The sequence below is a fragment of the Dreissena polymorpha genome, chromosome 4 (genome assembly GCF_020536995.1).
Source record: "Dreissena polymorpha isolate Duluth1 chromosome 4, UMN_Dpol_1.0, whole genome shotgun sequence".
NCBI lineage: Eukaryota > Metazoa > Mollusca > Bivalvia > Myida > Dreissenidae > Dreissena > Dreissena polymorpha.
The window spans coordinates 82,580,724-82,608,687 of record NC_068358.1 but is presented as its reverse complement, the minus strand read 5'-3'; the positions used below and the strand labels follow the sequence as shown (position 1 = coordinate 82,608,687).

Genomic DNA, 27,964 nt, shown 5'->3' with positions numbered 1-27,964 from the left:
TTGATATAATATGATTTCTTTGGGGGGGGGGGGGGTCAAACTAAGACCATCTTTAAAGAAATGTTTGTCTGGAATAACCAGACCCATTGCATGGCTGGTGGGTCCGTAGGTAGGTAATTTTTTATGCCCCCGGTAGGGTGGCATATAGCAGTTAAAATGTCAGTCCGTCTGTCTGTCTGTCAGTCTGTGTGTCCGTCCGAAAACTTCAACATTTGCCATAACTTTTGCAATATTGAAGATAGCAACTTGATATTTGGCATGCATGTGTATCTCATGGAGCTGCACATTTTGAGTGGTGAAAGGTCAAGGTCATCCTTCAAGGTCAAAGGTAAAAAAACAAAATCCAAGGGAAGTAACAAGCTTTTCAGGGAGATAATTTCTATTTTTATATCATTTGGCAGGTACATATCATTTTCACAAGGGAAGTAATATTTTTCAAAGGGATATAATTTTATTTTTTTATTCAAAGCGGCGCAGTAGGGGGCATTGTGTTTCTTACAAACACATCTCTTGTTTAATGAAAGTGTTTTTAACACATAAGTCTTTTTATTTATCCCAATAATTAATCAATTTTATAGTACCTACAATTTATCTACATTAAAAACACTTGTTCACACAACATATGACTAACAAACTATAATTCTGCAAAAATCGAGCTAACTTGTGCTGTGAGTACACCATCATGTCTATTGTACACTAATGATATACAACATTTGCATATTCTGACCATGTGCATAACTTATACTAGGTAGGCATATGCACAACTCACAATAGTGTAATTTCCGGCCATTATTAGCTCGGCTGTTTTCGAAGAAAACCTGAGGTATTGTAATAGCCAGCTCGTCTAAAGGCGTCGTGCTAAAATCTTTACATTTTGTTAACCTTTTGAACATTGGCACTAAAATCAAAGTGCTTCCACTTACAACTTTGAAACTTTGTATGTAGATGCACCTTGATGAGTTCTACATGCCACACCCATTTTGGGGTCACTAGGTCAAAGGTCAAGGTCACTGACCTCTTAAATTGTTATTTTTTTACAAGCTTTCATTTATTCAAAACTGCACCCGCAGCCGAGCGTTGGCACCCGTTATGCGGTGCTCTTGTTTTAACAAGATGTAACAGGAAAATTTAATAATATACATGTATAAATATAATGTGACTGCCAAAGGTTGTCAACCATTTAGATCTGTTGGTACCATGAAGGGAGTAACAAGATGCATGCAGTTTTGTTTTTATATTGGCCAATAGTGTTGCGCATAGAACAGAAAGAATAGAATGTAATTCTGATTCTGAGTGGTGCAACGTGATCGTCTAAAAGTGAACAAATGCATCATAATCATTAATCATTGACTATTTGCAAAAAAATACAACAAATAAAAAAAATGATGAATTAGCTTACTAACTTGCTTGATCAAGCTCAATGAACTCGACAAAGTCATCCAGTCACTGCACAATTTTAAGTTTGTCAAAAACTTTGCTGGCCGATTAGCAAAAATCCATTTCTGACTGCCTGGTCAACATGGTTTCATTTCATCATCATCATGTACATGTACATTTCTTGTACATTTTATCTTTATTTTAAATCCAGACACCTAAGAAGGGTATGCCCAATATTGATGAGTCGGTCAGGCTATCCCAAATCAACGTTTATAAGGATGACCTTAGTGGAAATATTTCTGTAATACTTACATTTACCTTATACCATTCAACTTTTGCAATGCAATTGATTGCCTGTTCTGGGTATTATCAACAAACTGCCTTCTATCCTTTCATAGTTCAACACATTCTATCAGGCAGATGTATATCTTAGAGTGCTGAACTTTGGGACAACTTCCCTTATCTTGTCTTCCCCAAGTGAAATCTGTTGCCAGTATCAACACACTTAATTACCAAGTTTATGAGAATATGGGTTGATAATTGGCATGTTAATTGCTCATAATGATGTTAATTTGGGGTATCTTTTTCTTGGTATGTTCCTTTCCAACTCTCAGTTGGTCCAATGTTAATGTAAGCAACTGTTTCCATCTTCTACAGGGGTACATTGTAGATCAGCAGCCACATGTTTGGATTGGTTCTCATAAATTATTAACTGTCAATCAGATGAACGGGACATATGGACATAAGTGAGCCGAAAATGTATTATTATTTAATATGACTGTTAACTGTTTCTCACATTAACCTTTATTGTTATCTAGTTTTTATGCTTTTTGCTTAAGGCTGTATTTTGTTTAAATATAGTCACCAGCATTATCCATTTTCTGTTCAAGTGGTATACTGTTTCATAACAAAATTTAACATTGTTGTTTTTATATAACAATGCAAACAAATTAAAAAGCTGTATGATTGTGTATTCCTGAGAATTCAAAAAATGTAATTAATACTATAATTAAGGTATAAGTTATATGCCAGTTGCTCATTTGGTAGGGCACTGGACTACAAATCTGAGGATTGCCGGTTTGATCCCCAGCCGGCCACATACCTTGTGTACGGATTGGTTATTGAATTCTTCCTAAGGCCACATTACCCCTTCCTCTTATTTAAGTAAGTCAGTTGTCATTGGCATAAGTTATGTTAAAACTGCTTACCGAGGAAAAATGTGAGTTGATTACAGCAGATACAAGACTAAAAACAAAGAAATATTTGCACCTGTCAAGTTCCATTTTTTAAGGTTGTCTCCTGTATAATTTAATAAAAATCTATCCCTCTGTATTTGTCATCGGATGGTGTTTTTTTACTTGTCATGTGTAATATTCACACAAAAATGCCCACACTTATGAGTTGGACTGAACTTGTTTTATATGTCAAATCCAACATAACATCATAGTAATGTTTTTAATATGTGAAACACCTGGCATTTACAGCCTCAAAATTAAAATATTAAGTCAACATTTTCAATAATTACTTGATCAATGCTTCATAAAAATCTCAAACATGTGTCAATGTCTAATTTCATATTTCTATTAACATGTTATGATAGGAATGTAAACAATCTGGAAAACCACACAGCAAAACATTCGCCTACAATGTTTCAAATTTGACAGCAGCATGCAAAGAGGAAGTGAGAGTTTAATGAGCCTCCCATTATATCATTACCAAGCTGTGCTAAATAGCAGAAAAAACAAGTGTAATAACAAGTGCCAGAGCTTTTTGTTCACTCTTCTGGCAATTATGATCATAGTAAGCTAAACGCAGGTGCATTCATTGAAGGCAAGGTTTTGAAGGAAGTTAACTTATGAAGTTGTAAAATTTTGTTATTGGCTTATTTTGTTATTAGAGTTTTTTTGATAAATGCCTTAAAAACGTGTTAAGGTTTTGACCTTTAGGAGTGCAATTATGTTAGGGGAAACTTTGATTGGTTTATTATTTGTGTGTTTTTGCATTAAAGTCCCTTCTATAATCTGCTTTGATAACAGCGTCTAAAATCTTTTATGTCTTTATTATTTGTATTTTTAAATGTGTACATGTAAACCAATATACAGGTTACCATGCTTAAATTTATCAGAATATCCAAATTTAGCAGCAGATCCCTTTAAATTAGTCTCGTTCTGTGAAAACTGGGCTAAATGGATTAGGGTAAAGTGTCATCCCAGATAAGCCTGTTTAGTCCACACTGGCTTTTCAGGGACATCTCTGTCTGCTTTTATGGAATTATTTGTTTAAAGAAAGTCTTAACTAAGCACAAATCAGGTCTGGGCAGAAAGTGTCGTGCCTGATTAGCCTGTGTGGACTGAACATTCTAAGTTTGGTCAACACTTTACACAAATTCATTAAGCCTCATTGTACGCACAGGTGTTGGGTGTGTGGCAAAGTCACACTATCAATATGTCATAAAACATTTTTTTTCATCATTTTGACCAAAAAAAATATTCTGATATAATATATATATATACACAGTGATTGTACACAGAACTGGGCGATAATCATCAGCAGGACTGACTAGCATGTAGGACATGCTCAATTTTAGTGGCGCAGGTATAAAATGTCTTACTGTTTTGACAGTACAAAAACTGCATCAGTTGCGCAATCCAATGCAAAGTCAACTATGTCTTAATATGCCAAGGCTAGTAAAACATGTCACAAAGAAGGAATATAATTGTTTCTTAATACTTGTGCTGCCTGTCACATAATACGTATTATGTCCAGTGGGAAATGAGGCATATTACAAGTCATAGTCAGTTCAAAAGTTCTTATAAAATCAAGAGTTCTTTCAGAGGGTAAACTTATTGTTGTAAACAATTCCTTCTTACTAAATTGCACTAAGTTCTGATTAAACTTCTGACGGTTGTTTCCACAGACCACAGGCAGTTGTACATACCAGATGCCCAGGTTCCGACCATTGGCTTATACTTAAACCTGATTTTCCAGTCGATTTACCAACAAGATCATGTCAATTAAAATGTTTATGAGACTTTTTGGAGTCTGTAATTTAATGTGAAACCATCATCAACTAAGGAAGTATCCCATGAACTGCATTTTATGTTGAACACACTGGGTGTTAAAACCTCATGAAAAGCCCTGGAGATCAATAACATTATAGTATATTATACAAAAATCTGATAAAATTATTTAATGATATGTTTCTGAAAATGTTACAAGACAGTTCACACTTAATGTTTTTACGTTCATGACGTTCATGACGTAAATAAGTCAATCTGTCTTATTTTACCTGAATAATCTCCAGACATAAATTTAGTTGCAGAGAATTGTAATTGAACCATAGTGTCTATAAATATAATAAGCTGGAATATTTTTAGAGCATTTCGTGTCTTGGAAATTTCAGGTTCACAAATATTGACGGATTTCTGATTGTAAGATGCCCAAGAATGTAGTATATTAATTATTATGTCTAGGTTACAAACATGCTGCAAAATGTTAGTGTTTTTGTTTGGTATTGGAATAAATCTGGGGCATTCATTATTTAAACTGTGTCATGCAAAAATGGGTCTTAATTATGTCATATTTGGATAGCATAGCTCCAGACCAGCCTGCGCATCTTAGCAGTCTAATCATGAGCTACCATGTCTGAGAGCATGACACCTTTTGCGAGGTTATGGCAGACATGGTTGCTCCTGACTACACTTCCTTCGCAACAGTGCAGGCTGGTTTGAAGTTACCCTAGCTCCATATGTCATAATACCTTTTTTTGTAAAATGCGGCTCATTAGAATTAGATGTAGTAAATTATAAGCCAAGTTGACAATCAGTTACACAAAGTCTGGTTCTGTTTCTTCCCATGTAATGGTCTAAATAAAGACATTTGATTGGGTGACATATTTTTTGATGGCAGGAATGTTCAGGGTTGAGACGTGTACCTAATTCAGCTGATTTCCTCCATCTGAGTGTCAAGATTGTCAACTCTAATGGATCTGATAAATAAGACTTTTGATGAATTCAGTAAAGGAGGTGCTTGATAGGGGGTGTTTCCCAAAACTAACAGACCTGAATGTTGAACCCATGCACTATTTGATATGGTGGAAAAATGATCATATTTTGGTCAGTTAAATGTTACAATTGCAATGGCTGTACTACTATTGATTATTGAACAGTGGCCAGGTGATTTGATTGCCCTGCTCACTCAGTTACAGACAAATTGGTGATGTTCAAGCATCTTCAATCAGATTGGTTTATTTGATGGACAGTTCGCAATCAGTCAATTGATTAACAACATTATAAAGTAAAATATTGAGGCACATGGGCAACCTTATTTAAACAAAGTAACAGTAATTAGAAAATGCTACTTGTAACAAGCCATCAATTTTGATCTGTTCTGAGAAAATACCTGGAGTATTGTGTGTTGAGAATCTGTTTGTTTTCATTGGCCAATAAAAATGTAATATAACATTGGTTTGTGTTTGTACTACAGATGATTATATTGTGAATCCTGATACTGTAAACATATTTTATTAGGAAGCCAGCCTCCTGAGCAATCATCAGTTACATTCCCAGAAATCATCAGTGAGTTATCAGTAATAATAATCATAGATATGTCATTAAAATGCATTTGTAGGAGGTAACGCATGATTGTTATAACTATCGCAATCCTATGGTAGCTGATTTCTCATTAGTGGTTTCGATGTGATTTCTATTGCGCGAATATTGCCATAATCAAGACTCTCTAATGTTACCTTGTGGAAAATAAAGAATCATTGGACATTGGCTGCATGTGTAGGGGTTCAAAGAAACAAAAACTACATCAAGTTTTCAAAACAAACGTCGTGGTTACAAAAGTTCTTTTGATGTGTTTTAGAAATTGTAATTATTGCATGGTCAGAAAAACCAACACATTATTTTTCAGGAAATTGAGATTATTGTTATATTGCATCTGTGAATTTTCATTTAATAATTATGTAAAGTTAGGCATCCTGTTTAGGAAAAAGTAGGCCTTGAAAGTTGGTAACAAGGTTTTGAACAAAGCTGAAAATCCTGGTTATTAGATAGGGTTACAGCGGTGGCCGCAAACAGGAGGTTTCTGGTCAATGACTCAAGTTTGCATTTAACCAATCATGATGAAACTCTGGATATAGCAACCTAGCAGGGGGAGCTAGCTTTGGATGGTATATAGGTGGGTCAAGGTTATAGTAACTGTTACTAAAAGTAGAAAAACAGATTTTAGATAACTGAATTTTGGAATAAGATTTTGCACTGAAAGTTTGTGTGTATGTAGCTCACATGAAGATCTAGTTTGGTTCTGCTTTTTGTGCCAGTCATGGCAAGGACACTGTTACTTAAAATTAAAAAAAAAGCAAACAAGTGATTTCAAATTAACACCTGTATTTTTCATTGACCAATCCTCAATTATTTGTATTAAATCAGTAATTAATACATTTAAAACATGGTTTCATGTTCTTGACATATTTCTGGTTTAAGAATTCTGGTTTCTCATCAAACGGTTGTTCCCACTCACAATGGCATGCAGACAACACTAGTTCCAGTCCTTGTTTAGTCCAGTCCTGTCCAGCTCTAGCGGTCCCAATGGGACAATAGTTCTGTGGGCTTATTGCTTGCCTTGTTGTGTCTGCATTACATATTGATCAGTTTACAGGCTTTTTGGTGCTTTTTCTCCATGCTTTTGTCAAAAGTGGGTGATAAAGTTATCATTTCTAGAATCAGAATTCCACTCTCTAAAAATCCCCTGTGAAACTGCTTTTCAGATAACAGATCTGAATTTACCGAAACTACTTGTTGTGCTCTGTTGGAGAAGCCAAAAATATCCCATCTTGCTTCATTCTTGTAGGCATATGAATATTGTATTTGGGAAAACAGGGCTTTATGTATGTGCTTAAAGTGTTTTCCAAGACTGACCTGCACAGGCTAGAAATCTATTCTAATTATCCAGTTAAAGTGTAAAGTGTCTGTAAAGTGTAAAGCAGACTGCACAGGCTAGTCTGGGGCTACACTTCACACACATGCATTTAGCCCAGTTTTCCCAGAGTGAGGCTCATTTGTTTGGGACAAGGAAAATTACTGTCTGCTGTTGTCTTGGATGATGATGGGTGGTTGTGATGTACTTACTGGAGTCTGGTAGTGTACCTGTGGAACATGACAGGGCTATGTTGATGGTGATAAAGATAGTGTTGCTGGGATGTGTTATGCAAGACACCACTGGTATTAAGTGGCACTGAGGCGAGGCAAGCTGGCAATGAACTTCCACATCTGTTGCTTTGATACTTTTTGGCACAAAGCTTCCTGTATTTTTTACAATTTTCTAAATTTCCTACCATAGTATTGTGCCTATATACCAATGCTATAACAATGTTTTGCTGAACTTTGATCTGTTTGACCTTCAAATCCAAATCAAACGAAACAAACAGTAGACTGATTTGCTTTATTGAGAACTAAAAACAATAATAATCAATACCTTCCAGCATCTTTCAGGATCATTTGCGTCATTGGATCAATTTATGTTTCTTTTGGGTAATGTTTGTATCGGATGGGGTCTCTATACGTCTTATCTGGACACAAGTATAGGCTGATTATTGTACTAGTGATTTATCAAAGGGCATGCTTTTTGATGCTTTATGTCTATCTGTAGACAAACTTTGATAATTCTTTGAAAGATTGAGCTTGGCAGAAAGTTTCCTTGACAAATGATGGGGATAACAAAACTGATCAGTATAAAGCATTATCATAGATCATGCACAAAACATTGAATACTCATTATGAGCGGTGTCATGCGAATAGGTGCCTTATGCCATACACAACCAGCACAAGCTCCAGACCAGCCTGTTGTTTATATGATCCAGGCATGGCACTGATGCCTGTTGTTTCTTTGTTTCAGGCATGGCACTCGTTGTGCCGGGGAAGTGGCGGCACAGGCCAACAACAGTGAGTGTATAGTCGGGGCAGCATATGATGCTAGAATTGGAGGTGAGTGACACTTTGTTATTCAGTGTTCATGCTTATATATGCTTATTTATATATATATATATATATATATATTGGATTATGTCACTTGGATTGTTTTAATTGGTCATTTATTTATCTCTCAAATAACAGTGGTCATGTAACCTTCTCACAATTTTCATTTCCAAGCTAAACATTTTGCCAATATACCAATATTAAATCGATATACTTATCCCCTTGACATTGTGTGAACTATGATGATGAAAAATCAACCTTCATAATGTTCATGTGCAAGCTCAGTAAATAAATTACTTATTTTTCCCGAATGTTTTAATTCCCAGTTTGTTCAAACAGTTGAGTCTGAAGTTTTGTTTTTCTGCTGATGGCTATGATATATTTTTAACGTTGTATGGAGATTTTCTAATGCCCATAAAATTGAAAGAAAGTCCCTTTTGAGGATCATGTTCTTTTGATCAATGTGATTAAATTGCATCATGAATGCATGCAACCCAAATAATGAGCGATGTATTATCTTAGCAGTACATAATCACATGGGTATGGCTGTGCTTAATAAATATGCAGCCCTTTGTTATATTCAAAGACGCAGGCATGTGATCATCTCAACTTTGTTTCATTAACAAGAATAGAATGTTCTCTAGAAATAGAAATGTTTACTATACAACTGTTTCTAGTATCTAGTATAGAATTTCTCTATATTTGGGTATATAAATATGTCTTTTAGGATCAATTTTTAGGTGTATTTTTTTTTTTTTTATCACAAAAGTGAAATTATGATATATCTTATCCTCCTTCTGCCAATATTTCCCAGTTGCCATAAAATTCCCATTTTAAGAGCCCTGCTATTTTCCTATTCGGTCAAACTCTGAGCATGAAATCATTGTGTCTACTTACCATTCATGATATCCACTAGTTTCACAGCCAACCCTCGATCACTGCCCTGGCTTTCAGGTGTGCGTATGCTGGATGGTGATGTGACAGACTCCGTGGAGGCTCAGTCGCTTGGCTTGAACCCACAGCACATCCAGATCTACAGCGCCAGCTGGGGACCAGACGATGATGGACGCACAGTGGACGGGCCCGCTACACTCGCCCGCAAGGCCTTCTATGATGGCGTCACACGGGTTAGTGAGACAGTCTAAAATAGCAAGGGAATCCTGCAAATTGAAAGCTATATTAGAAAAAGTTATGTAAGATTCAGTAAAACTGGCTTTAATGTTAATTTGCATTAGGAACATTTAAACTGACCTCTATGTGTCTGGTTTTGTATTGTTATTTAAAGGACAGTGACAATTTTCCTTTTTAGCTCACCTGAGCACAACGTGCTTGTGTAAACTTTTGTGATCACCTTTTGTCTGTTGTGCGTCATTGGTCATCAACATATACCTTGCTAATAATCTAGAGGCAACATTTGTTTCCAATTTTCATAAAACTTGGTCAGAACATGTGTCCGAATGATATCTTGGACATGTTAGAAAATGGTTCCGGTTTGTTGATAAAAATTGCTGCTGAGGTTTGTGGCAGTTTTCCATATATAGTTCTATTTAAACCTTGTTAACACTCTAGAAGTCACATTTATTGTCCAATCTTCATGAAACTTGGTCAGAACATTTTTTTTCGTATACAAAATATTCTAATTATATCTGGGCTAAGTTTGAAAAAGATTCTGGTTCGCTAAAAAAATTGCCTACTAAGGGGTGGGGCATTTTTCGTTATATGGCTTTAATGAAACCTCGTTACCTCTCCTGAAGACACATTTTGGTCCAATCTTTTTGAAACTTGGTCAGAACATTTTGTTCTAATGATAACTTGGCTTAGTTTGAAAATAATTATGGTTCTTCAAAAAACATGGCTGCCAGGGGGCGGGGCATTTTTCTTTATATGGCTATAATGAAACCTTGTTAACACTCTAGAAGTCACATTTTTGTGCAATCTTTTTTAAACTTAGTTAGCAAACTTGTTTTAATGACTTCACGGTCGAGTGCAAAAAAAATCTGGTTTGTTAAAAAACATGGTTGCCGGGGGGCTGGGCAGTTTTTAGCTCGGCTGTTTTCGGAGAAAACCCAAGCTATTGTTATAGCCAGCTCGTTGTCCGCCGTCTGCCGTAGGCGTCGTGCTAAAACCTTAACATTGGCCATAACATTTTAAATATTAAAGATAGCAACTTGATATTTGGCATGCATGTGTATCTCATGGATCTGCACATTTTGAGTGTTAAATAAATCAAAGCGGCGCAGTAGGCGGCATTGTGTTTCTGACAAACACATTGTGGTAAAAGGTCAACGTCAAGGTCATCCTTCAAGGTCTACAGTAAAAAATACACATTTAAGGGAAGTAATAAGCTTTAAAGGGAGATAATTATTCAATATTGAACATAGCCACTTTATATATTTGGCATGCATGTGTATCTCATGGATCTGCACATTTTGAGTGGTGAATCTACAGTCATGGTAGTGGCTTTTAATTATTTGCTACTAAAAATAGAGATTTGTTAGAGACAATTATTTTCAAGGGAAGTAATTTATATGATTATAAACCTCATATTATATATTTCCTTACCAAGAATTGAAGTTCTTTTCACAGTTACTGTATAGATTTATTATTTTGATTATTTATAACTCAAATGATTGATTTGTCAATTTTTTTTTTAATGATATAATTATCATTTCTTTCATGTATTTAGTTGTTAATATTAGTGTTCATTACATACCTGTGGACTTGTGTCCAAAGATACATGATGAACTCTGGCTATGATCTCTTTGATAAACCACAGGCCTTGGTTGTCAGTGATGTCTGTCTTGGTCATTTTTTACTGTCTACAGACCCCCCCCCCCCCCCCCCGTTGGATTGGAAAAAATCCAAGGGAAGTAATAAGCTTTAAAGGGAGATGATTTCTATACCTGCCAAATGATAAATAGAAATTTTATTTCAAAGTGGCGCAGTAGGGGGCATTGTGTTTCTGACGAACACATCTCCTGCTGGGTCACTAGGTCAAAAGTCAAGGTCACTGTGACCTCTAAAAAAAAAAAAAAATCACAGAAAAGTCTAGTTCCTTTGGGTCACAGGTGAGTGCCTTATAGTATATGGACCTCTTGTTTCAATATACATTTATTTATTTTTCACCAGCATAATCGTAAGAAAGTTGTTTGTAGCTAGAGAATAGCTGACTTTCAAATAATGTCAAATGAAAATAAGTTTATCAGGTTTTGTAAGTGGTCAGTAAAAAAAGATTTACAAGATTTGAAAACAAATCTACTGAAAATCTGTATGCAGCACCGACATTTAAGAAATCATGAAGTCTTGCTTTCTGTTATTTATAGTTTATTATGCTCCCCCAAATTTTTTTGGGGGGGAGCATATAGTCGCCGCTTTGTCTGTCCGTGCGTGTGTCCGTCCGTCCGTGCACAATTGTTGTCCGGGCTATTTCTCAGCAATTAATGACCAGAATTCAATTAAACTTTATGGGAAGCTTCACTACCAAGAAGAGATGTGCATATTATCAGCCGGTTCTGGTCGGATGATTTTTCACAGAGTTATGGCCCTTTGAAATTTTCCATTAACTGTACATATAGTGCAATTCTTGTCCGGGCTAATTCTCAGCAACTAATGACTGGAATTCAATGAAACTTTATGGGAAGCTTCACTACCAAGAGGAGATGTGCATATTATCAGCCGGTTCTCATCGGATAATTTTTCACAGAGTTATGGCCCTTTGAAATTTTCCATTGTACATATAGCGCAATTCTTGTCCGAGTGATTTCTCAGCAACTTATTACGGGAATTCAATGAAACTTTATGGGAAGCTTCACTACCAAGAGGAGATGTGCATATTATCAGCGGGTTCTGGTCGGATGAGTTTTCACAGAGTTATGGCCCTTTGAAATTTTCTATAAACTGTACATATAGTGCAATTCTTGTCCGGGCTATGACTAGAATTCAATGAAGCTTTATGGGAAGCTTAACTACCTTGAGGAGATGCGCATGTTATTTGTGGGTTCTGGTTAGATGATTTATTTAGAGAGTTATGGCCCTTTGAAACTTTTAAGTTGCTAAACCATCCATCGTATTAATTTGTCCAAAGTTATGCCCCTCAAGATGTTTCCTTTTATCTGAATATATAGTGCAATATTGTGACATAAAAAACCTTTGGGGAGCGTCACCCGTCTCCGACGGTTTCTTGTTTTGTATAAAATTATTTAATTTTGGGAAAGATAAAAATAAAATGCAGAATAATATTGATACTGATGTTTTGCAAAGACAGTTTATTGTAATATATTGCTTATAGATATAGTCAGCACATTAACAACAAAACCTGTTTACGTCATATTGCATTTTCTAAGATAAGTGGAAGGATTATGTTTTATTAAGCATGTGCTGTGAATTTATAATACAAATCTAAATCTGGAAATTTATTTTAAAGAGGATGCTACTTTTATGTGTATTTACAAGTTATAGGATAAGCATTTTCATGAAGAAAATTGTAAATAAATCAATAAAACTGTGTTGCTGTCAGAGTCTATATGTCTCTATGATGATTATGAATGAAGAGTTTAGATTTTAGGTCTTCCATCAAAGAATCTTGAAATTAATACACATTATTAAGAAGTCCCTACCAAAAAGAACCAGAAGAAAAATGTCTCAACTGCATAGATATTTGTTCATAAAAAGATCAATTCTGCACTTCTCCAGCGAGATCTGTTGAGGAATTGATTAACCTGATATTCTCCATGCCTTGAGATATTAGATATTAGGAATTTTATCAAACATTTCTAAACATTTCTTGCTAAGATATTTACGAAAATAAAAAGGATGCAGTTTTAATGACGCATTTTTTCCGCCGTTGCATGGCAGATTGCCTGAAATTACGGATAAGAGTACAGATACGCTGCAGTTGTAGTAGTAGTGGCTTATCATATCTTCGTGCTGCAAATGTAAACGTAAATTGCAGGGTGTGGTGATATTTATGACTACTATAAACTTGTCAAGTTTTGATTTACTCCTATGTGAATTTTCATCGAGTCTGATGTATGTATACACTTGTTAAAATATTTATTTGTAATTTTTGCAAAGCAAGCTTGTAAAGATTAGTGTTCTTAAAACTATTTGTTAATTTGTTATGTAATTGTTTTTAGCCAAATCTATCTGGTTTATTTATATCTATGATGAAGTTAAGTTTGCAATTTCAATTGAACTTAAGTAAAAATATGGCAAGAAAGTTTTTTATTTTCACCCCCTCCCCCAGTTTTCAAAAAGGGAGGGAACTGAATATGAACAAGACTTTTTAGTTATGTTTTACCTCCCTTGCATTCATTGTAAAAACAGCTGCTTAATATCTACAAGTACAGTTCATATTAATGATGCAGATTGTATGATTATGAATAATCCCCATGGAATAATAACAGGTGATTTAGTCATATGCATCTGTTGTAATGAGGTGTAACTGCAATGCATATGATAATTATTTCATGGAAATGCTATAAAGAAGTTACCTTGCACAAAGCTTGTACATTAAGTACCAAAAATGTACTTTCAATACTGTGTTATTTCATCTGCCTGTATACAACTGTTCAAGCAATTAATCGTTTCTCATTAAGCCAACTTCTAAAAAAGGAAAAAGCGCAATTGTACATCTGCAAGAAATGTAAGCAATACTGGATTTCATTAAGATTAAAAATAAATGTTTTGTAGTTTTCATAATATTTTGTTTCGATATTTTTATGCCCCCGGTAGGGTGGCATAAAGCAGTTGAACTGTCCGCCAGTCTGTCCGTCCGTCTGTCAGTCTGTGCGTCCGTCCGAAAACATTAACATTGGCCATAACTTTTGCAATATTGAAGATAGCAACTTAATATTTGGCATGCATATGTATCTCATGGAGCTGCACATTTTGAGTGGTGCAGGGTCAAGGTAATCCTTCAAGGTCAAATGTCAAATATATGGCTTCAAAGCGACGCAGTAGGGGGCATTGTGTTTCTGACAAACACATCTCTTGTTTATGTTAAGGATTACCTGTTAAATGTTAACCCTGTACAAAATAAAGTTAATGCTCTATCATTTTGCCAATTTTAAAAGCCATTTACCATATCTGGTATATTTGCATACACCATGATGTTTGTTTAACTAGTACATGTACTTGTTTTAGTTCTGACTGTCTTTGACTGATTGAGTTCCAGAAAGAACGATTGAAAATCCCAAAAAGTTGGTCTGAATTGGTTTGCAAAATTGTTCCTTGTCTGCATAAAAATAATGAAAATGGCCCCATCCCAATGATCTCATATGCAGGGTAGTGTACACACTATCTCCTCCTGATTTAGATATGATAATTCATCTGAATTCAGTATTCAGCGAAATCATCTTATATAGTGATAAAATTTAATAAAAAACAATTGGAATTAACTCCTGACAGGGTATAAGATACAGTTCCACCTTTCAGATGTTAACAAAATTACACCCCTGATAATTTTAAAGTGGACAATACAAAGTTAAACAAAATCAACCTTCTTACCCTTTTGTTCAACAGTCTTGTTTTCATGGAACCTTCATTTTCTGTTCTCTGCAGGGTCGAGGTGGCCTGGGCTCGATATTTGTGTGGGCGTCAGGTAACGGTGGACGTGATGATGACAGCTGCAACTGTGACGGCTACACCAACAGCATCCACACGCTGTCTATCAGCAGTGCAACTGAGAACGGCAAGATCCCCTGGTACTCTGAGGCCTGCTCCTCCACCCTGGCCACCACGTACAGCAGCGGGTCTGCAGGAGAGAGGCAGATTGTAAGCATCATATCAAGTGCCATCCTGTTTTGAGATTTATATTAGAACTTGTTGTATATAGCATGCAAAGGGACACTTTAACAGTTTTCAGAATGTCATTTTATGAATAAGACTTATGGTTTTATTATGCTATGATGATTATTGTACAAACTTGACTTTTCCACTTCTATTATGCTTCGATGATTATTGTGCAAACTTGACTTCCACTTCTATCATGCTGCTATGATTATTGTGCAAACTTGACTTTTCCACTTCTATCATGCTTCGATGATTATTGTGCAAACTTGACTTTTCCACTTCTATCATGCTGCAATGATTATTGTGCAAACTTGACTTTTCCACTTCTATCATGCTGCTATGATTATTGTGCAAACTTGACTTTTCCACTTCTATCATGCTGCAATGATTATTGTGCAAACTTGACTTTTCCACTTCTATCATGCTGCTAATGATTATTGTGCAAACTTGACTTTTCCACTTCTATCATGCTGCGAATGATTATTGTGCAAACTTGACTTTTCCACTTCTATCATGCTGCGATGATTATTGTGCAAACTTGACTTTTCCACTTCTATCATGCTGCGATAATTATTGTGCAAACTTGACTTTTCCACTTCTATCATGCTGCGATGATTATTGTGCAAACTTGACTTTTCCACTTCTATCATGCTGCAATGATTATTGTGCAAACTTGACTTTTCCACTTCTATCATGCTGCAATGATTATTGTGCAAACTTGACTTTTCCACTTCTATCATGCTGCAATGATTATTGTGCAAACTTGACTTTTCCACTTCTATCATGCTGCAATGATTATTGTGCAAACTTGACTTTTCCACTTCTATCATGCTGCAATGATTATTGTGCAAACTTGACTTTTCCACTTCTATCATGCTGCGATGATTATTGTGCAAACTTGACTTTTCCACTTCTATCATGCTGCGATGATTATTGTGCAAACTTGACTTTTCCACTTCTATCATGCTGCAATGATTATTGTGCAAACTTGACTTTTCCACTTCTAATCATGCTGCGATGAATTATTGTGCAAACTTGACTTTTCCACTTCTATCATGCTTCGATGATTATTGTGCAAACTTGACTTTTCCACTTCTATCATGCTGCAATGATTATTGTGCAAACTTGACTTTTCCACTTCTATCATGCTGCGATAATTATTGTGCAAACTTGACTTTTCCACTTCTATCATGCTTCGATGATTATTGTGCAAACTTGACTTTTCCACTTCTATCATGCTGCTATGATTATTGTGCAAACTTGACTTTTCCACTTCTATCATGCTGCGATAATTATTGTGCAAACTTGACTTTTCCACTTCTATCATGCTTCGATGATTATTGTGCAAACTTGACTTTTCCACTTCTATCATGCTGCTATGATTATTGTGCAAACTTGACTTTTCCACTTCTATCATGCTGCGATAATTATTGTGCAAACTTGACTTTTCCACTTCTATCATGCTTCGATGATTATTGTGCAAACTTGACTTTTCCACTTCTATCATGCTGCTATGATTATTGTGCAAACTTGACTTTTCCACTTCTATCATGCTGCGATAATTATTGTGCAAACTTGACTTTTCCACTTCTATCATGCTTCGATGATTATTGTGCAAACTTGACTTTTCCACTTCTATCATGCTGCTATGATTATTGTGCAAACTTGACTTTTCCACTTCTATCATGCTGGGATGATTATTGTGCAAACTTGACTTTTCCACTTCTATCATGCTTCGATGATTATTGTGCAAACTTGACTTTTCCACTTCTATCATGCTTCGATAATTATTGTGCAAACTTGACTTTTCCACTTCTATCATGCTGCGATAATTATTGTGCAAACTTGACTTTTCCACTTCTATCATGCTGCAATGATTATTGTGCAAACTTGACTTTTCCACTTCTATCATGCTGGGATGATTATTGTGCAAACTTGACTTTTCCACTTCTATCATGCTTCAATGATTATTGTACAAACTTGACTTTTCCACTTCTATCATGCTGCAATGATTATTGTGCAAACTTGACTTTTCCACTTCTATCATGCTGCGATGATTATTGTGCAAACTTGACTTCCACTTCTATCATGCTGGGATGATTATTGTGCAAACTTGACTTTTCCACTTCTATCATGCTGCGATGATTATTGTGCAAACTTGACTTCCACTTCTATCATGCTGGGATTATTATTGTGCAAACTTGACTTTTCCACTTCTATCATGCTGCAATGATTATTGTACAAACTTGACTTTTCCACTTCTATCATGCTGCTATGATTATTGTGCAAACTTGACTTTTCCACTTCTATCATGCTGCGATGATTATTGTGCAAACTTGACTTCCACTTCTATCATGCTGCGATGATTATTGTGCAAACTTGACTTTTCCACTTCTATCATGCTGGGATGATTATTGTGCAAACTTGACTTTTCCACTTCTATCATGCTGCAATGATTATTGTGCAAACTTGACTTTTCCACTTCTATCATGCTGCGATGATTATTGTGCAAACTTGACTTCCACTTCTATCATGCTGCGATGATTATTGTGCAAACTTGACTTTTCCACTTCTATCATGCTGCAATGATTATTGTGCAAACTTGACTTTTCCACTTCTATCATGCTGCGATGATTATTGTGCAAACTTGACTTTTCCACTTCTATCATGCTGCAATGATTATTGTGCAAACTTGACTTTTCCACTTCTATCATGCTGGGATGATTATTGTACAAACTTGACTTTTCCACTTCTATCATGCTTCGATGATTATTGTGCAAACTTGACTTTTCCACTTCTATCATGCTGCAATGATTATTGTGCAAACTTGACTTTTCCACTTCTATCATGCTGCAATGATTATTGTGCAAACTTGACTTTTCCACTTCTATCATGCTGCGATGATTATTGTGCAAACTTGACTTTTCCACTTCTATCATGCTGCAATGATTATTGTGCAAACTTGACTTTTCCACTTCTATCATGCTGCAATGATTATTGTGCAAACTTGACTTTTCCACTTCTATCATGCTTCAATGATTATTGTGCAAACTTGACTTTTCCACTTCTATCATGCTTCAATGATTATTGTACAAACTTGACTTTTCCACTTCTATCATGCTGCAATGATTATTGTGCAAACTTGACTTTTCCACTTCTATCATGCTGCGATGATTATTGTGCAAACTTGACTTTTCCACTTCTATCATGGTGCAATGATTATTGTGCAAACTTGACTTTTCCACTTCTATCATGCTGCAATGATTATTGTGCAAACTTGACTTTTCCACTTCTATCATGCTGCGATGATTATTGTGCAAACTTGACTTTTCCACTTCTATCATGCTGCGATGATTATTGTGCAAACTTGACTTTTCCACTTCTATCATGCTTCAATGATTATTGTACAAACTTGACTTTTCCACTTCTATCATGCTGCTATGATTATTGTGCAAACTTGACTTTTCCACTTCTATCATGCTGCTATGATTATTGTGCAAACTTGACTTTTCCACTTCTATCATGCTTCGATGATTATTGTGCAAACTTGACTTTTCCACTTCTATCATGCTTCGATGATTATTGTGCAAACTTGACTTTTCCACTTCTATCATGCTGCGATAATTATTGTACAAACTTGACTTTTCCACTTCAATCATGCTGCGATGATTATTGTGCAAACTTGACTTTTCCACTTCTATCATGCTGCGATTATTATTGTGCAAACTTGACTTTTCCACTTCTATCATGCTTCAATGATTATTGTACAAACTTGACTTTTCCACTTCTATCATGCTTCGATGATAATTGTGCAAACTTGACTTTTCCACTTCTATCATGCTTCGATAATTATTGTGCAAACTTGACTTTTCCACTTCTATCATGCTTCAATGATTATTGTACAAACTTTACTTTTCCACTTCTATCATGCTTCAATGATTATTGTACAAACTTGACTTTTCCACTTCTATTATGCTGCAATGATTATTGTGCAAACTTGACTTTTCCACTTCTATCATGCTGCTATGATTATTGTGCAAACTTGACTTTTCCACTTCTATCATACTGCGATGATTATTGTGCAAACTTGACTTTTCCACTTCTATCATGCTGGGATGATTATTGTGCAAACTTGACTTTTCCACTTCTATCATGCTGCAATGATTATTGTGCAAACTTGACTTTTCCACTTCTATCATGCTGGGATGATTATTGTGCAAACTTGACTTTTCCACTTCTATCATGCTGCGATAATTATTGTGCAAACTTGACTTTTCCACTTCTATCATGCTGCGATAATTATTGTGCAAACTTGACTTTTCCACTTCTATCATGTTTCGATGATTATTGTGCAAACTTGACTTTTCCACTTCTATCATGCTGCAATGATTATTGTGCAAACTTGACTTTTCCACTTCTATCATGCTGGGATGATTATTGTGCAAACTTGACTTTTCCACTTCTATCATGCTGCGATAATTATTGTGCAAACTTGACTTTTCCACTTCTATCATGCTGCAATGATTATTGTGCAAACTTGACTTTCCACTTCTATCATGCTGGGATGATTATTGTGCAAACTTGACTTTTCCACTTCTATCATGCTGCAATGATTATTGTGCAAACTTGACTTTTCCACTTCTATCATGCTGGGATGATTATTGTGCAAACTTGACTTTTCCACTTCTATCATGCTGCAATGATTATTGTGCAAACTTGACTTTTCCACTTCTATCATGCTGCGATGATTATTGTGCAAACTTGACTTTTACCCTATCATACTAGGATTATAAATGTACAACAATGTATAACTGACTTTTCCCATTCAATCAAACTATAATGACAATTATACACACTTGACTTTTTCCTTCTGAAGAAAGTCATTGTCAGAAAAGTGGATCAATTGTAGCACAGGTTCATAAGCAAAAGAAACAAGAACAATAATAAGAACAGAACAAACACATAATACATTATATTTGTATTTGAGAAAATATTTCTAAATGAAACATACCTATCAAAAAAGAACCAAAAACAATAACTAATGGAATTTACCATAGCAATAGAAATGTTATAAATTATTATATTTCCTACTGCTGTTTACCAAATGTTCCCAAGTGACACGATGTCAATGTCACTTTCTATGCTGACCAATTATCTCATGTGATGCTATTCCAACAGATGACTACAGACATCAAGAAGGGCTGCACGGAGACTCACACCGGGACCTCAGCCAGCGCACCCATAGCAGCCGGACTGTGTGCCCTTGCACTGCAGGCAAAGTAAGGGGTAGTGTGCCCTCAGAATCAAAGTGAAGAATGGCTTTATGCAACCAGCAGTAACTAGCAGGCTGTTCAGGTTTTATGCTCATTAGTATCTGAGGGTTGGAAGGAAGCCGATAAGACTTAAAATAGATTTATAAAGGACTCGAGCACATCAAAGTGCCTTTCTGAGGGGTAAATGTTTTAACAAACCTGTGGGTGTAACATTTCAAATGTGTGACATTGTAATTATTTGTGTGATTTGGAAAAAAGCATGAGTGTGATATTGCTAGTAGTGTGACATTTTAAGTGTGTGTCATTGACATTGTGTGACACTGCCCACTGTTTGTTTGCAGCCCTATGTTGACATGGAGGGACATGCAGCACATTGTTGTGATGACTGCAAAGCCTGACTACCTCCAGGACCCCACGTGGACCACTAACGGGGTGAGCCGCAAAGGTCAGTGCTTAAAATGTGTTTTTCTTCTTTTTTAAGCGCACCTGAGCACAGCTTTTGTGATCGCCTTTTATCCGTTGTCCGTCGTCAACATTTGCCTTGTGAACACTCTAGAGGCCACATTTATTGTCCGATCTTCATGAAACTTGGTAATAATATTTGTCCTAATGATACCTCGACCGAGTTCAAAAGTGGGTCATGCTGGGTAAAAAACTAGGTCAAAAAAAAGAAAAACCTTGTGAACACTGTAGAAGTCACATTTAATGCCCAATCTTCATGTAACTTTGTCAAAATGTTTGTCTTAATGATATGTTGGTTGAGTTAAAAAATGGTTTCGGTCCATTGAAAATCATGGCCGCCATTTCCTTATGTTTATAAAGTAAAAAAAGCTTGTGAACACTCTAGAAGTCACACATTTTTTGCCTAATCATCATGAAATTTGGTCTTAACATTGACTTTTTAGGGATATCTCAGACGAGTTCAAAATGGTCATGATCAGCGAAAAAACATGGCCGCCAGGGGGCGGGGCACTTTTTTCTATATGTATATAGTGAAAACATGTGAACAGTCTAGAAGACACATTATTTGCCCAAACTTCATGAAATATGGTCAGAGCGTTTGTTTCCTGGATATGACGGTTGAGTTCGACAATGGTTCGAATCGGTAAAAAATCATGGCCGCCAGGAGGGGGGGGTCTTTTTCATTATATTTATATAGTAAAAAAAACTTGTGAACACTCTAAGTCACATTTTTTGTCCAATCATCATGAAACTTGGTCAAAATATTGGTTTTATTTATATCTTGGTTGAGTTTGAAAATAGTCGTGATCAGTGAAAAAACATGGCCCCGAGGGGTGGGGCAGTTTTCTCTCTATATATATATGTATATAAGAAAACATGTGAACAGTCTAGAATACACATTTGTTGCCCAATCTTCATGACATTTGGTCAGAAGATTCTTTCCTGGATATGACGGTTGAGTTCAAAAATGGTTTTGATCAATCTAGTAACATGAACGCCAGTGGTGGGGGGTCCGTCATTTTCCTTAATTTTATATACTAAAAAAGCTTGTGAACACTCTCAAAGTCACATTTTTTTGCCAATCATCATGAAACTTGGTTAAAACATTGGTTTTATTGATATGTTGGATGAGTTTGAAAATGGTCGTGATCAGTGGAAAGACATGGCCGCCAGGGGATGGGGCAGTTTTCTCTATATGTATGTAAGAAGCATTTTCCTTATATATATATGTAAAAAAAATCTAGGTATTAAAAACATGGCCGCCAGGGTGGGTGGGGTAATTTTTCTGTATAGGCCTATTGTGAATACTTTGGAACACCTTATTTTTAAAGTCAGTCTTCTCATACCAATAATTTGAAATATTTGCTGAAGAGTTTTAATCTTTGTTCTTTCCATCTTAGTTTCTCAGGTGAGCGACCCAGGGCCCTTTGGGGCCTCTTGTTTAGCAATTTTTGTTGGCATATTACACAATCAGCAAATAATTGTTGTATCACTGATGAATGAATGAAGATGATTTGTGTTTGTTAGGATATTTCTCCATTTTCAGTGATTTTGTCCTCTTTTGACTCTTGATTAATCTACTCACTTCTTTTCCAGGGCAAGCCTTGTTGCTCTAAGCAGTTTACCAGTTTAATTAATTGCTAAACCTGATTTCATTAACTGACAATTGTACTACTAGATTTTACTAGATTCAGGAGTTTTGAGAGAACAGCTGCAACAATGATTTGATAACAAATCCCGAATTGTTTGCCAAGCAGGGATTTAAACTAGAAAACGGCATATTGATAGTTCAGCTTTCTACCAACTGTGCAAGCAGGGTCAACATAATGCAAAACAATTGTTGTAATTCCATAATTTGTTTAATTGTTCTGCATATTCTGTGTGTTACAGTGAGTCACTCATTTGGCTACGGACTGATGGATGCTGCAGCCATGGTTCAGCTTGCACGTAACTGGACCACTGTCCCACCACAGCACATCTGTGAGATACGTTCCTTCGACACAAACAAGTAATTCAACTTCTTAATATGGACTTGGGCCCATTATATACCAACCAATTCTTAATTCTTAGACTGAATGCTAATAATTAAAAAAAGATATTTAAATGTTAATGTTGATAGTGTCTTTATGTTGGATATTCTCTATAATTGTTATTTTGTCAAGATTATTTGTAACTGTTTGACAAACAACAACTATTGTTCTGGAGTGGTAGTGTTCTTTTGAAAATTACCAATTCCCTTAAAAATCAAAGTCCTCCATAATCTGAGCATTCTTCTTGACTGAACATTTTCTTTTGCTATGTTTATGGTTGAACAGAAATTCTATTCATGTTAGATTTTGTATAGTGTTAATAATGAAAAAAATAGCCAAATAAATATTTCTTTAGCCAATTATGCCAATGTGTAGTCATTTGATAGTTTGTTAAATGGTAGAGTAAGTGTATAATTTATAACAATTTGTTATTTCATTGATTGGAAGAAAAGAGCCTATAATTTTTGCTTGCATGTTTCAGACCAGTGCCCATGAACGGCAAGATCTCTGTTCCCCTGTACACAGACGGCTGTGAAGGCACAGAGTACGAGGTCAAATATCTGGAGCACGTCCAGGCACGCATCACGCTGAAGGCTAGCAGGCGGGGCGACATCCAGATCTACCTCACCTCTCCCATGGGAACGCGCTCCACCCTGCTGGCCAAGCGCAGTCAGGATAACTCCAAGGAGGGCTTCAACAACTGGGCCTTTATGACCACCCATAACTGGGGCGAGCTTGCCAAGGGTCAGTGGGTGCTCGTCATCGAAAATGGAGCACGATCATGTAAGTGGGACATGTGATCTTTATGTGCCCCAACCAGCTGCATTGTCAGAACTCATTGTTGGTGATATGTGAATAATTAATGACCCATCTCTTTGATTCTATTGAAATATTGCAAAGCTTATCAAATTCATTTAGCTCATGTTAACAGTTATGGATAATCTCCTTTACAATATATTCTGTGTTATCATGCACATTGTTAATGAACCCACAAGAGTATTGAAAAGACACAGATCAGTTTTATTGGGTCATATGATTAGTCAGAAAAGTGCTCAAGAATATTTATTAAAGCAAACCATCTACAGTTTATTCTTCCATAGTAGATAATATAGTGCTGACGAATTACATACTCTGGTAACATGCATTGACAAATTGTTTTTTGGATTCTGACGATGCACTGGTATTTTGTGTTGGCCCGCCTTTCTGGTGCTGTCACACATTTCCTTTCTCATACACAAAGCCAATCACATCAAATTTGTCACAAATTTGGTGCATACTTTTTGTTCACCACATGAAAATGAACCTTGTTTTATGCCACCCTTCAGTCAGATAGAAGTCTGACTCCGAGTTTGTCTGTCAATTTGTCCATCAGGCTGTCCGTTTTTTTCCTTACAAACTTTGTTTTGATGTTTGGTATGTGAGTGTACCAGCATGAGTTACAGATCAAGTTAGAGTTTTGTTGCGGTCCATTGATTTTGGCGAAGTAAATAATACTTTTCCGAATTTTTTTTTATAAATGCGTGCAGATATTTACCTGATTGTTGTTGTGTGAGTCTATCTACATGAGTTACTGCTCAAGTTTGAGTTTCAATGCAGTCTATCAATTTTTTAAGAAGAAACAGGCCTTGGACTTAAAAAAAAAATTCTTGAAAATAATACTTATTGGATTTATTTTTTCTTAAACGCTTCCTGATACTGAGTTGTTAGTCTACCTACATGACCTTCAGATCAAGTTGGAGTTTCACTTAGGTCAATTGATTGAGTAGTATTTACCCTTGGGTTTAGGAATTTTCTTTAAAATAATACTTTTCAGTATTTTTTTCCCAAAACACTTTCAGATATACAAAAATGGAATGAGGGGGCATCTGTGCGCCATTGATATGGAATGAGGGGGCATCTGTGAGCCATTGATACATATCTTGTTTTTTACCATGCTTAATGCTTATCTCAAAAATGACTTATCATTGGTCTGAGAGTTTATTGTTTGAATTTCAATAATCATTATTGAAAGTTAATCCCTTTAAATGCTTTTTTCTGCAAGAAAGTTTCTCAATAAAATTGACTCTGTTATGAGGTAGTGTTCTGGCCTTAAAGGGCTTCAGTATATAGCAGCTGTAAAAATGACGATTTAATGGACTAGATTCTATATGGCTTTTAGTGTTTGGTGGAAAAGTTGTAATCATATTAAAAAGGAAAATGGTATTGTTTACTGAAACAGTTTTTATCTCGGATGCTATAATAAGTGTGTATTTCAGATTGGTGTTGTTTTGTGATTTGATAAAATAATGTTTATAAATAGATACATGTTTTTAAACCCAGAGAAAGTTGGTGAGATATGTTACCAATAGTGAAAATGAATTTGCAATTTACATGAAGATATATTTTTATGCTCAAGTAACTATTGTGCTTCCACACATCAATCTGATGTTTTATAGTATAGATGCTGTTAATATAAGTTATTTTCCATATTTATATTATCTTTATTAATGAACCAGCCTGTATATCTTTGTAGCTGACGGTAGTTTTGATCTGAATGGCGATATCGAAACTTGTAAGTGATGCTCGTGTACATTTAGTCATAAAGGGGAGGCAATCCTTCTAATTCTGTGGCTTTTCACACAAATTGTGCGGATCTCCAAGTGTCTGAAGTGTAACATTGTTAAATTGAACCAACTAAATGAATTGTAAAGCAAAGTTTATGAAGTAAAAGTTACAGAACAATGTTCATTATCATTTTGGAATTGTTAAATCAACCATTTGTGGTAACTAATTTCAAGCCATTCTGTTTAATGTGGGAATAGCACTTTTTCATTTCTGTAAGAATCATGAATTTCTGCAGTGAGGAGATGCCATGTTGTGTATAAAGCCTCTGAAAGTGAAGGATGTCATATTTCTCAATGATGAGCAATCTGTAGCTATTGTCATCCTGGGGCCGATCTTATCAAAGATCTTACAACAAGTTTACGTTATGACCTAATTGTGTACTCTAAAATTAAGACATTTATGATCAATATGTTCCTGAAATTAGGAATATGTGAATGAGTACAATTTATGAGCATATGATATAATTTAGGCCTGCTCTGGAAAAAACGTGCTTAATGCATGTGAGTAGAGTTTCTTCCAAGATAATTCTGTGCACATCGCAAGAACAACACTGCGCCTAGACTATATTCTTCTTCAGAAGAGACTTTCTATAAACAAAAATTCCTTTAAAGCACAGGCTTATCAAGGATGATACTTTACGCACATGCATGAAGCCCTTTTTCCCCGGAGTGAGGCATGATTATATGAGAAACTGGGCAGAGTGCATGTCCGCACAGGCTAATATGGGACTACACTTTACGCACATGCATTAAGCCCAGTTTTCTCAGAACGATGTTCATATAATTAATCATAGATTGTCCTTAGCACATATGCATTTTTCCAACACTGTTTTTGTAATGTTATGTCGTACGATGTTTAATAAGACGTGTCCCAGTATTGGTATTGTCAGCTTCACACAGCCTTATTGGATGTTCCAAAACATAATTAGGCTTTGGTAGGAATAGGTACTCTGGTACTCAGGTGCTTAATTTATAATCAAAATTGTAAAAAAACTCCTGCAATTTTTATTTGGGCAGTTGGTTGTTAATAAAAGTTATTGTGTGTAAAACAATATTGGAACAAATGAATAATCATTATAACAGACAAGAAAAGTATTAATTTAATTTCAGTTAATAACTCTTATAATATATATTAAGTGGGTTTGATTGATACAAAAGATAAGAAATACACAAATAAATAATAACCATACCTTATATCCTCATGTTGGTTTTGTGAAGTTGTTACGGTTATTTCTTTAGTATATAAACATAGAAGAAGCCCTGCAATATTTCTCATCAAGCAAATGCAAGTTCTATTATATGACATTGCTTTAAATATAAAATACACATATGACCTTAGTCATGCAAAAATGGCCTTTATGCCAGTATAAAGCCAGCATAGCTTTGCCAGCCTGTGCATGTGCACATTTGCGCAGTCTGGTCAGGAGCTAACCTGTTCACTATTAAGTCATGCCAAGTTTTGTGGTCTCCTTACGGAACAGAGTAGCTTCTGACCAGACTGCTCCAATGCTACAAAGGCTGTATATGGTTACTAAGACCCATTTTTCTCATGATGCAGCTCTTATGACACTTTGCTAACAATTGCCCTACTTTCTCTACCATTCTGACATTGTCTGAATTAATTGATAATAATATTCTACAATTGCTAAGTCTATATTGCCTTTACTTACTCTCACTGCTTAAGAAATATGCACAAAAAAATTTCCTTTATTTAAGGATTTTTAAAAGCATGTTTATTAAATAAGTAATATTAAATTAAAAAAAGATCTGTAGTTAAACAGAGCAGTATATATTACTGCTCTATTGTTGTTTGTTTGGTTATTATCATATTAAATGCAGAAAAAGGAAGGTCAATTTGTTGACCTATACAGAAGTTTTATGGACTTATTTTGTCAATGAAAAATATTGTAGAAGGACTAAATGAAATGGACTAGAATTTTAACTTTTGGGTTATTAGATACATATTTCTATGAAGTTAATGGTGTTTTTGCTTAAAGATTAGCAGAAGTACCTGGTATTAAATTTGTTCAATGTATGAAACTAATAATAATTCAACTCCATTGAATTAAAAAAAAGTGACTTCATGTCATGGTTCTGAAAATGATGAATGAGGATGCATACTGCCACATACATTTATCTTTAGTTGAGGAAAAAACAGGGATACATTTATCAAATAAATAGTGTACCATTATGATACATAAGTTTATTATGAGTTATACAAAATTTTGGGCTGAGGTAGATTTTTTGTTACCAAAACTATTTATTGTTCACTTTGGTACCTTGATAAAATGTAATTGCTTAATTTCTGCATCATTATGTATACATTATGTTTAAATATCCTCCCCATTGTCTTACATTGACTATTTTATGGAAGAAAATGACATTTTATTTGAACATAAGTTGGTGCTGCATGAATGCTCCTTGGTTACTGGCTACACAAGTTGTCT

The 27,964-nt window shown here is 35.4% G+C and overlaps 1 protein-coding gene across 5 annotated transcripts in view; it reads left to right on the top strand.

Annotated features, from left to right (window-relative positions):
- Window positions 1-27,964, top strand: part of LOC127877616 (furin-like protease kpc-1) — a 124,785-nt gene that overhangs the window by 79,882 nt on the left and 16,939 nt on the right. For 4 of the 5 annotated variants that reach the window (XM_052423662.1, XM_052423661.1, XM_052423666.1 and 1 more), the window contains exons 6-13: window positions 8,278-8,366; window positions 9,312-9,484; window positions 14,919-15,131; window positions 20,328-20,428; window positions 20,764-20,867; window positions 22,775-22,892; window positions 23,396-23,697; window positions 25,427-25,465. In XM_052423662.1, coding sequence (XP_052279622.1) covers window positions 8,278-8,366; window positions 9,312-9,484; window positions 14,919-15,131; window positions 20,328-20,428; window positions 20,764-20,867; window positions 22,775-22,892; window positions 23,396-23,697; window positions 25,427-25,465 — 1,139 coding nt within the window. The remainder of the gene's footprint in view (window positions 1-8,277; window positions 8,367-9,311; window positions 9,485-14,918; window positions 15,132-20,327; window positions 20,429-20,763; window positions 20,868-22,774; window positions 22,893-23,395; window positions 23,698-25,426; window positions 25,466-27,964) is intronic. The other variant, XM_052423663.1, reaches the window with a different exon arrangement.